General features: G+C 35.0%; 1 protein-coding gene across 1 annotated transcript in view; it reads left to right on the plus strand.

Annotated features, from left to right (window-relative positions):
• The first annotated feature begins 274 nt into the window (after positions 1-274).
• LOC134656285 (RNA polymerase II elongation factor Ell) overlaps positions 275-12,786 on the plus strand; it is a 79,898-nt gene continuing 67,386 nt past the window's right edge. Inside the window, exon 1 of the mRNA XM_063511804.1 lies at positions 275-610. Within this exon, the coding sequence (XP_063367874.1) occupies positions 476-610 (135 nt within the window). The 5' untranslated portion in view covers positions 275-475. The remainder of the gene's footprint in view (positions 611-12,786) is intronic.

A 12,786-nucleotide genomic window follows, 5' to 3' on the forward strand; every position in this document is an offset into this window, starting at 1 on the left:
CTGTTTTTACCTCCTATTCAATATAAATAACTTTTAATTGGTGTAGGAACCTATACAATGTAACCAAATCCCTAATAACTGCATAGTTTTGAGGTGTAAAAAAGGAGAAAATAGGATTTTTAAATAATTTATAAGTGGCATGAAGTTAGCAACGTTTCAAAACTTCTTGTTGCCAACCGCAAATTGGCGCTAGTATCGTCTGTGGGCCAGTGAATGCTCGCGTTTCCTGTCAAATGCGCCATTGCGCATGACAGTCAGTGCGGCCTTGCGGACTGAGGAGCGCTGCCAACAAAGGCCGAGTCGATGGGGTTACAAAAAGATTGTTAATTTGGACTTCAAAACCCTTTGTTGTTGTAATTATTATTATAAATAGGTTGTGAATCTGTGATTACTGTTAAGAAAATGTGTGAATGATATGAAACGTGACGACTAGCAAAGGAGTCAGCTGGTCCACAGTGCGAATAGTGAATAAGAAATGGCGGCCTTGCCAGCAGGTGTTCAGTATGGGTTATCATCAGAGTCTAGTTATAAAGAAAATAAGGAACTAGTGTTTGTGAAACTTACGGATTCCGCTCTGAAAGCTATAGAAGACTTTATTAGGAATAATAGGGTAAGTACAAACGCCATATTGTTACAACCAAAATAAAGATAGAGAGGCCAACAATGTCAGAGGCGCCATACTTATATTACAGTAATCAAATTGAAACTGCAAAATAAGTGTTTTTTGCTAAGAATCAGCGTCGGTTTAAGCTAAATGTCTTCTAAAAGAAGTGATACGACTAGGAAGCCTAACGATAGATACGTTCCCAACAATGTCACGCCACGTCAACATGTAGAATATTTTGCTCTATTATTTTCACCGATTTACATTTCATACGGCTATAATTAGAGAATTCTGGTCATTTTGTTGCGGAATTTGACGTTTACTCAGGAGTTTGGTTACAATCCAATTTATTGTTACGCCTTACGGCTCCTGTAAATAGAACTACATTGCAGTAAATATCTGACTTGAGGCAACTTGAGATTATTATTTCAATTACACTCAATGGTTGCCTGAAAGAAAATACTATAAAGTTTAACTTTTATAGCTAGGTAGGTATCTTATTACTGTCCTGCCATAAGGTAGACAGCTGATTTTTAATAGCAAAATACCAAAAAATCACATTTATTTTCACTAAAATAATACACTTTATTAACAAATTACAAAATAGTTGTTCATAAAATATTGTATGCATTACTTTATTCGAGAAGGTTATTGTGAGAGAGTGTGCACAATGTTTTCTTAGCATAAACACAAGAAAATTCCCATGTTAGAAATTTCTATTAGTGATTATTTGCACATTTAGTGATGATAATATTAATAATGAACACTCCATGATTGGTACCTGATGTTCTAAACTAGACTATTGGTATCCTCTTAAAATATCAATCAATGTACATAATATAATAACTTACAATGTACTTATAGATTACATTACAAAGCCTGACATATGGAAAATATATTAGTTATGTTTTCCTTGAACACTAAATAAATAAGCTACTATGACTTGTTATACTAAAATAAAAATAAAAACTTGTTATAGTATTGTACCTAAAATACAGTATAAGAATAAGAATAATATTTATTTAAAAAAAGAACCTTATTAATATGCTAGATAACCATGATGTGGTGGAAAACAGTCTAGTTTTTCACAATAACTTGTTATTACTTTATCTTTGGTTTAGAACCTTTAAAAACATTTGATTTTGATTGTTATCACTGTTCTTACAATATGAAACCATGGCCATGAATTCAGTGTTTAGAAGAAGAAAAGAGAATATGCCACTTTGGCTAAATTTTTTATAATCTATTCCTGGCAAAGATGTTTCTATGCAATGGTATTCCATACATGATGCCTCTTCTCAACCATTTGCTTAGCTAAAATGCTAAAAAAAAAAAATTGCTAAGCTTACCATTTACCTGTAGCTTTATGCTGTTTACAAAATATCACAGTTTTTTTGAAACTCGTTAAAATACTTTTTGGTCTGAATAAAATTAATCAAACCTGTTCAAAAATACAATACACTTTACACAAGTAAAAATTGCAAAGTTTTTAAATCCTTTGGAACCACATAAATTTAAAAATGTTTTATTATAGGACAACAACCATCACATTTATAATATTTTTTTTTATTTGTGTTCTGGTTTATAATCATGTACAATCTTCAACATACAAACAGCAAAACTCTTAACTATCCATCGGTGGACCTTATTTATGACTTTTGTAATAAGGTCTACATAGGCTATTGCTTACCATCAAGCTGGCAACTATTGATAAAATTAATAATATCAATAAAGAGAATCATAATACGAATATTGCCTGTTGCTGTTGATGTCTAAGTATTACAGATGGTATCACAGATGGCGCTACATGTAGGATACATGTTTATATGTTTCTAAGAAAATATTTTACAATTATGATACCTTAAGATTAGAGAAATCGGTAATTTGCGACTTAATAGTGATACATATGCTATAATTTAACTTTTATGTACCATTTTCACTATGGTGTTACTTGATAGCAGGTTTTAAGGCATAGGTATATGTAGAAAAATAATTACTAGTTCTTTAGTTAGAATTAGATAATGGGGACTTTACTGGATAAAACCTTTTTTTTAACACTTTGTGATAAAGAAGGATCATAGACAAGGATCAGTTTAAGGGCTAACTTAAAGCATAAACTAATATTTTAGACCAGAATTGTGTTTTTTATTCTAAATATGTATAATTATAAAGTATTAACTTGTATGTAGTGTAGTGTAGGTACTTACTATAATGATTCAATATGCTTGTGATGTGCCACTTCTTAATGCAACCACAACCATAGGCTATGATGTCATGTCAGCTTTCTAACAGGGTGACTTTTTGTATAGTATTTTGATAAAAACTTCGTTTTCTTGTTGATTGAGTTCTATAAAAGTAATCTACATATTTACCAGTAATTTTATACTTGTTATTGGCAGCCTTTGAATAAATTATTACAAATATAAACATTGATTCTCTGAATATAGGCTTCAAGGGCTCTTTCATGCATCAATAAAACATTTATTAAGTGTAGTAGTCATGAATGTCATGATAATACATAGCAATTTTTGTTTAATCTACTTATTTATCTACTTTATCAAAAAGACATCTCGGCTCCGTTGGGCCTCTATAACGAAGAATTTCAAGCAACTTAATATTTACTGATAGAATGCTTTCTTATTCCATAGCGGGGCCATACTTAACAATGTAAACATAGCACTTGGCATGAAACTTAGTGAGTTCAGATTACCTACAATATACTGTACCAGTGGTAACTATTGCATGCCCTGATACTGATTTTATTACTTTTGTTTATGAGATTCCCAGATTTTTCAATATGGCATAACTCATACTAACCCAGTACTCGGAGAATGCCCTAGTTATCAGTACTATATATATCTAGAGTACGAAGAAAATAACAAACAATATGGATAAAGAAATGTTTGTTTGGACAGTAAGCAGGTCATAAGTGTGATTTCATTTCTTGTCTACCCTATGCTACATCTTAAGTGGAAAATAATGTTAATTGTGGAACTAACTAATTACATCCATTATATGTACTGTAATTATAAATAATGTTTCGTCACAGTGCTTAGAAAATGCAGAGTTGTTTTCTTTGCATAACAAGTAAAAGGGTGTAAAAATACTAATAATCACAGAATGAAATATATTTTTCAATCTTAGTTAAATTAATTTGCTTTTCTAAGGGTCGGTTGCACCAAACTGTTTGTCATTGTTAAAGAGTTTGCTAAATTTTATTGTATAGAAAGTTTCATAGTAAACCGCCGCGATTTTGTTCACAATCGTTTCTAAACTAGTTAGCAAACATACAAATAAGAGAGGTTAATGTTTTTGAGACAATCTTTCATAAATCATCTAGTTCCTAGTAGATACTTAAATACATAGAAAACATCCAATATCTAAGGAAAAAATATTTGTGATAAACACTCAAATAAATGCCCTCACCACGATTTGAACCCGGGACCTCTTGCTGGGCTAGGAGGTTGTTAAACAACATTATTGTATTCATAAGAATTTTATGGGTTTTATTCAGTTCATTAATTCTAGAATTAAATATATAGAGACAAAAATATACAGGCTGACAGATTAAGGTCACAAATTAAACGCACACTTTGCATAAAGTTCACAGTAACATTTTCAGTCCACAACAGATGTATGAAAAATTATAATAACAGTGTTCCTGAATAAGTATAAAATAGTGAAGCTTTCTTAATTTTTTTCTCTAAATACTTAATTTCTTAAATACATATTGAGTTTGGGGGTTTAAGCATCTTACAAAGTATTTGATCCATTTATATGAAAAGATAGCAGTTATATGGAGGATTATAAATGGCATGAAAGTTAAATAGAGGGGTACTGTATTCACATTTATATAGAAACAAAAGGATTATCCGATCTATAGTCACTTTATCTGAAAACACCTGATGGTACCTATCTCGATACTTAGTGTAAGTAGCTTGCAGATTTTATTAGTGTAATTACTTGTCATACTGGTATTACTGGTGATACTTATGTAGGTACTAGGTATGTCAAGTGTATGCTAGAGGTGGGCAGTGCTGGAATGAGTAACTTTAAATGTGCCTGATGAATGATATCTATTGCCAATTGATAGGCACTACAATTTATCACATCTTGAGTTATCTTCAATATAAGAGCCATTAAACATTAAAGTCAAAAGTGCATTTCCTTAATTTTTTCTGTGATAAGCCCTTGATTAATCATAATCAACCAGCCAATCTGTTGTCAAAAACGGCAATAATGTCACACTTTTTGCCTTAAGTGATTGATTGACATTGTAACACACAAACATCGGTTCAGAAGTGTTAACCCACCCACCAGCAAAATGTAGTTGTTTATGCAAATATGATTAGCATTAAAGCTACTATTTATTCCCAAGTTGTAGTTTGGCGCGTGTCCGTTTGGTTGCACGTTTGGGTCGGGTTTCGCAAACCGCGTTAGGTAACAATCGGGCTGCTGCACGACGACAATGTCGGGCGCCGGTGAAAGTACATCTTAAAACTCCGACATTAGTCATATAAAAGTCTAATTAACTTGTTCCTCCTGCTTTGATTAACTGAGATGTCAATCTTTACTAGCGGACTGAAGTTCCCCAGTTCTGTGGATGCGAATGCGAATATAATATGCAAATTAGCCATTTCCTTATTCATATGTGTAGGTACTTTTTGCTATAAATTTAAGGTTGAGTGCTCTACTTAATTATGCCTAATTCACGTCGATATCTTTGACTTTGTCAGTACATTATAACATTAGACCTTGACAACTTTGACCGACAAGACCTGTAGACTGGTATATCTATACCTACATCTGTGGGGCTTAGATGGCCGGCTCTTTATCAATTGTCACCATGGCTGTCACGTTCTAACAAATATGTATGTGCGAAAGTGACGCATGGCATGACAGGTGATAAAAATGCGACCATGATAGCTGGTCTGATGTTAGATGATCTTGTGAACATATTGATAGACATAATTATTATTTGACGACCGGTCTGGCCTAGTGGGTAGTGACCCTGCCTGTGAAGCCGCGGTCCTGGGTTCGAATCCCAGTAAGGGCATTTATTTGTGCGATGAGCACAGATATTTGTTCCTGAGTCATGGTTGTTTTCTATGTATTTAAGTATTTGTATATTATATATATCGTTGTCTGAGTACCCACAACACAAGCCTAGAGCTTACCGTGGGGCTTAGTCAATTTGTGTAAAAATGTCCTCTAATATTTATTTATTTTATTTATTTATTTGGAGTAAATTACTATCACCAAAGTCAGAAACAATAGAACACAGAGTGGACTATTAAAGCTAGCCCACCTGTTTATAAATTCGTCGGACGTGCACGTGTTTAACAGCAATCGTCGCGACCCATTCTCTGTTCCCTACAAGCGATTATCGACACTCCCTTTTGATCGGACAACCCAAACTCCCTTAAAAACCTCCAGCTGACCTACGTCAGGTTCGCCGGCCGTTTTTTGTTACGGTTTTGTGAGCGTGCCACCTGGCCTTTTTTCCTGAGTTCGGGATCAATTGAAAGGAATGAATCACTTTGTAGCGTCGCCGATTGAGTAGGTAGGCTTGCATGGGTGGAGAAAAATAATGTAAAAGGCTGTGCAGGATAAATGTAACGGACGACAACACAATCGCATACAATTGTAGTTAGGTCCTACTGTTCTTACTAAATAAATACATAGGTGCTTATTGTTGTTGTAAGCAAGTTTTAGATAAAGGTAATTATTAATAAAAGCTTCTAGTTTCATGGCATTATTCATAAACGTCTGTCAAATCTAACAAACCGTTGACATTTGTTAGATGGAGATAAAGTTTAACAGAGGTGTGTAAGATGTAAGGCATTTATTACTAGCTCAATCTGTTTAAGAATGTCCCTGTTAATATTTTTAGAACACAAATTTTATTTCATAAACCTGTATTTAGATATTAATGACCTAGTTTTTGTCCATAAATATGTTTAGATAATCTCGTAAAATGATGCACAAAAGCCTAAACAGTTCTATTAAACGGAGATGGATTTATTGGTAAAGATGCAGCGGGACATGCGTGACGGTAACGATGGGGTCGGGGTCATCGCACCCTCCCCCCGGCTTGGCACCTGGTTGCCCTTAGCCGGTTACTCGCGAACACATGTTCCGACCCAAGAAATCCTTACTAACGAAAACTTTTCTAAATAAACACCCAAAGAAATCAATTATTTAGTACTTAGTAAGTAAAGTTAGTTATATTTCTTCGGTGGACCATAGAGATTAGAGATGCCACGAATATTCGGCAACTATTTGGTATTCGGCCTATTCGGCCACTTTGCCGAATATTCGGTATTGGGCCGAATGTTGCCTACTATTCGGCCGAATACCGAATACAGTAGAACCCGCTTAAGACGATTCTGAGGGGACCTAGCAAAAAAAGCGTCTTAAACGGGAAATCGTATCAAACGTGAACAAAAAAAACTATGACAACGGATGATAATGAGCGAATGAAATCGTAAGTGTAGGCAGATCTAAGTTAAATAATCTAGGAACACTAACGATAGGTTCAACTAGAAAGTCTTGGCTGGCTGGCTGCAAATAAATCTGGGAGCGATAGCTTGCACTCCGTGCTCCATAACGGTCAAGCAGATGGCATCGCATTCTCACGCCGATAAGGACCCGACAAAAGATATTAGACAAAACAAAAACCCTAAGGTAGGTAGGTAATAAACACATTAAAAAATGTTGCTAACGGCGTATTGCATAACAATACGACGGTTATGACAAAAACACAAACGTGCAGATGGTGCGTAATGGGCCGTCCCATAAGTAATATATAATTTTAGATGGCGTATTAAGCGGGTCTCGAGTCGTATTAACCGTGAAAAAATGTATGAAAACAGGCCTAAAGTTGCAGGGACCGGCGTAAAATGGCGTATTATGCGAGAAATCGTATTAAGCGTGATCGTATTAAGCGGGTTTTACTGTATCTGTTGCACCTACTTAAAAAGAAAAATTGCATAATAAAAATAACCAAAAACTATGTAGGTACCTATGTCCTATATTTAGAATGTGTTCTTGGAAAGTTGTTAAATACGAAGACCATTTTTTGAGCTTTTGTTGGTTAAAAAACATTTTATTTTTATCATGAGTTCTGATTTGTTTAACTCTATTAATTAATTATGTTCAACAAAAATATATCTTAGCTAACATCATCTAACGTTTAGCTTAGTTGGCGATCAGTTTTCATAATAATTGTGACTCAAAACGTTCGCTTGTCATGCCGAATATTCGGTATTCGGACGAGAGAGGGGCCGAATATTCGGTATTCGGCCAAAACCACTATTCGGGGCATCTCTAATAGAGATACCATGTGACACCACCAAGTGATAAACACTTATAGCTTAAGTTTAATAAATATAATATGAAGTTGAAGTGTTTGTTTTCGCTGTCAACTACCATTGTTACACTTATCGAGCTCGTCTCATCTCAAGCTTGTTATGATGTACCTACGATAGATAGTAGGTGTACTTAGAGCCAGTATTTCATTCGTTATGATTGTATGCTAAGTTTGACAGTTACCTACTTATGAGGCGACAGCTGTCGGAACCATGTCTAATTGGTCCGTTACATTTGTAATATCCTTTTTAGGGTCACTTCGGTTCTATCGAAGTAAACGTTTGTGAAAATTTTAACAATAGTTAACGATAATTCGACTGATAAAGAGATACATTTGTCCTGAAAATTAAAGTTATTTCAATTTATTCATTAGAACGTAACTTGTTATCTAAATAGGATATAATTTAATTTAGGTTATAATCCTTGAGGTAGGCAATAGAAACGTGCATTAATTCTGAACTAATTTATCAGTTAAAATGTTGATTGAAGCCTTTAATCTATGAACACCTGTGTTTATGTCTTAGGCTGGAATAGCCAACACTAAACCAAACCCGTTTGCTAAATGTCAGCCAATCTCCGCCGAGAACACTGCCGCAGCTTGCGTAAGCTGGATTTAAAGGGACTTTTCATGCAGGTAGTAAGGTTTTTAAGAACATTAATATGTGGTACTGTCAGCAGCAATAGTTGCTAAGCGGGCGAGGTGTTGAAAATGATATTGAACTACTTTATTGTTAAAGAGAATAAGAGCGCGTCAGGGTAATTTTGAACACCTCCCCCGCTTAGCAACTTTTGCTGCTGACTGTACTCTAACAGTTACTTAAAAGTCACATTTCATGACAACGGACTTGCGGATATAGTTGCGAGATCAGAATACAATTAATATAATAATTAATAACAAATAAAACAGTATCAGCAGAAGTAATCTTAGATAATATTTTTTTTATTAAATAATTTACATTGCTATCAGGACTAATAAGTAGTGTCCGACCGAAACATGTTTTTTTGCCGAAACCGAAACCGAAACCGAATGTTCGGCTTTGGCTCTAGTTTCGGCCGAAACCGAAACCGAAACCGAAACTTTTGTAGACTTGTTAAAATCGTTGAAAAAATGTAATAAAACCGCTTTTACACACATATTATGGGGCTGTCAACACCCAATGTCCTTGAAATTGATGTTACTTAAGCAGTTTTTTATGAAAATTACTAGAGTTAGACCAAGATAATTCTGCAACGATTTTGATAAGTTGATAACACACGCAGTGCAAGTGTTATTTTAAACGTCAAAACTTCTATGAAATTATGACTTATAAATAACATTTGCACTAGTTGCACTGCGTATGCTATCAAAATCATTGCAGAATTTTCTTGGTCTAACTCTATTAATTCACCAGTCAAGCTAACATGTAGACACAGGGTCAACCAAAAACGCGAGCGCAGCGAGCGCGAAATTTTTTGTTAACAATATCGCAAGGCCGGGTACTGATCTTCACCTGGGCCGAAAAGTCCGAAGTGCCCCATTGAGGCGAACTTTCATGCGAAGTCAAAGCCCTAGCCGTGCTTAAGGCTTCAGGATAAGTAGTTGAGCACAGACTCCAACCAATGTCCATTGGATTCAAAAGCGAGACCGCAGGCCGAGCATGGCGCAGCGAGGCCAAAGGCTAAGCTGAAGTAGAGGACATGTGGAACACAAACCAATGGTGAATTGAGGTAAAAAGTGAGGCTAGTTTTCTTATTATTATCTTGCCCAGGGCCCAGTAACATGCGACAGTGCTATCTCATTCACTTATGTATTGACAGCCTCTTAAGACTGCGTCAACCGTCCAGTGGCGCCCTCATTAGTGGAATTGTGTTTTATAATAAAACAATTAATGTCTGTACCTAATATACATGAATCAGTATATGTAGGTATTAATATTGTTGTCCTACTTATTCCCCAACTTTTGGTCTTTGTCCGAAGTACCATTTCGTAAGTTTCGGCCCGGCCGAAAGGTTCGGCCGTTTTTTGGCCGAAACCGAAACTACAGCCGAAACATGATTTTTTGGCCGAAACTGGCCGAAACCGAAACCGAAACCGAACCTTCGGTCGGACACTATAATAAGAAATAAATCAATAATTATATATAATTCCTGATAATTATACATTTATATTTTATACCTTAATTAAGGCATACAAAAAATACTTTGTAACGTAACAAATAGTTAATATCACAGAATTATTACACCATTCATATCTATTTACTTACTTAATTGGCCGTATGTTCGACAGTGGCGCCGCCTGGCGACTCTATGGTACGCTCTTGTTATAATTCGCTTTTAGTTCCTGGCACGAGTTGAAAGGATTGCTAAATATCATTAATACATGTTTAGGTTCTTATTACATAATCAAATATCCTCACTGTGACTTGTATTTTCAAGTGAATGACTAGCAATAGTCGTAATGAATAAGTTTTTACCTATTAGTTAATTGTTGATCTTGATATCTTGCGTAATAATGTGGCGTGCGTGGATCGCGTTTGAATAACTTTAGCTTGGTAGGTAATAGTTGAAACTGTTTGATAGCAGCCGAGGGGCTATAAACTCACTTGATAATGGTAATAAAATGGCTGAGCTCAGCCGATCTAATCTGAATGTGACACTGATCACCTTCTTTATTTCACGCTTTATTAGCTCGAGTCGTTTGTGTAACTTTAGCACCTTATTAAATTTCATTGTGATGAGGTGAAAAATGTACACATAATATAATTCACATCTACTGTGCTTATCATCCTTACGGAGTAAACATTCTGATTAATAAAATTTCATAAGTACCTAATCAACCTAATGTATCGGGACATAATATTAGCGTTATGTCTGAAAGATAAAGTATACTTAAGTGACTCATCATTATCATCAAATTTTCGTAATCAATTAATTATCTAACATCATCGCCCCTTGTTATGAGTATTAATAAGTTTTTGGCAAAAAAAAAAACATTTTTGGTACAAGCTTTTATCGCTGCCTGTACTTTTCTTTCCCAAACACGATTAAAAACCCCAAACACGATTAGGTTGCCTTGTTATATCGCAGAGTTTCTATGGCATGGCCACCTCCTGTCTCCATCATCAGATCAGCTCGGTGGTACCATAATATAGCATTGTCACCAGACTTACATATGTATGCAAATTTTCTGTTTCATATGGAAGCTGCTGCGCTTTAAGCCTAGTCTGTAAGTAACCGTACCTGCGAAGCTTAGGATCCTGGGTTTGAATCCTGGTAATAGGACCATTTATTGGTGTTTATCACGACATTCACGATACGAATATTGATTCCTGAATTATGGATGTTTTCTATACATGTAGCTTTTTAAGTATCGGCAGGATTTTGATTTATATTGATATATATTGTATTATATTTGATACGTATGTATGTTGATTATATTTATTTATATTAACCCGAGTCGTTAACTTTATATATTTGGTCCGCATGAGTGACCTTTTTCTGAAATGTGTTTTAGTCACATATTAGTACAAGTTTTACTTTAATTAGATTAGGCTAGGTCGATTTGTGTAACATTGTTTTCAAGTATTATTTTACTTATTATTGTCGATTTCTTTTGATGATGTTAATTGACAATTAGTCAACCTAATTTCCTATATACAACGTCTTTACTTAATTAAGAGTAGTTAGTACGACTACATGATAGAACAGCAAAATTTTGAATGATCGAAGACCAATGCCGTTTTTCGGCAAAAATGTGTGTCGCTGGTCCCACTTTGTACATTTCGTCCAACGACGTAAAGCCACGCCTGCAAATTGACGGCTTTCTTATCTCGCCGAACCACTCCCGCGTTTCAAGTACCTAACTGACCTCAGCAACCAAGTTTACATATGGATTAACGAGTTTACCTGTTTTTACGGTATCTTTTAGACTATTTAGGTATGTTTGTGTAGCACTGATTTCCGTTTACATTGATTTTTAACCTTTTCGACGCCGTGTCAAACCCAAAAGCTGTCACGCTGACGCCACGTCACCGAAGTGTGAAAACTGAAATTGAACTTTATGCATATGCATATGCACGTAGGTCTATGTTGCTCTGTGGTCTGTGACCGATTAATCGGTCTTTGGAGTTGAACCTACGGTGCGGATATATCGGTCATTGGCGTCCAAAAGGTTAAACCACCCTAATTTCCTACAACTATTTCTCCTATATTTGGGCCAATTTATTATTTTGTGGAAATACGTAGGGACGTCACGAATATTGAAGTGATTTTGCCAAAAACCTACAGGTTTTATTATTCGGCCTCTCCCCAGAGACTACTATATCACATTAAAGTGTAGCGATGGGTGAGAATTCTTCGATATACCTACTACGTATTACGTACCTAATATTCGGTCGAATAATGAAAAATTTATGTCAACTTGGATAATACATAACTCGTACTTATTCACCAACCGGTACTCAAACATCATCAAATCATTATTTGGCATTTTTTTTTTTCATTATCTTTTTTTGTAGTGATGGATCATTTTCCTTTAACCTTATTCCCCTTTCGGCCTAACTCCAAAGAAAGTTACAATGAGAGCCAGAAGAAGTATAATTAAACAATTATTATTGATACAAATGGTTTTTTGTTATATTTTGAACAATTCTGTGACTTTGTTAAACTTATACACTACAAGGGTAACAAGGGTTATTTGTTAACCCTTGTGTATAATAGCACAAAAGCGATTTCTGGAGAACAATAATTCCGTGTCGTGCGCGATTTCACGCAAACTTCGATCGGATAATTAATATACTTAGTTACATAATTTACATTATTATTATATTACA

The sequence above is a fragment of the Cydia amplana genome, chromosome 18 (genome assembly GCF_948474715.1).
Source record: "Cydia amplana chromosome 18, ilCydAmpl1.1, whole genome shotgun sequence".
Classification (NCBI taxonomy): Eukaryota; Metazoa; Arthropoda; class Insecta; order Lepidoptera; family Tortricidae; genus Cydia; species Cydia amplana.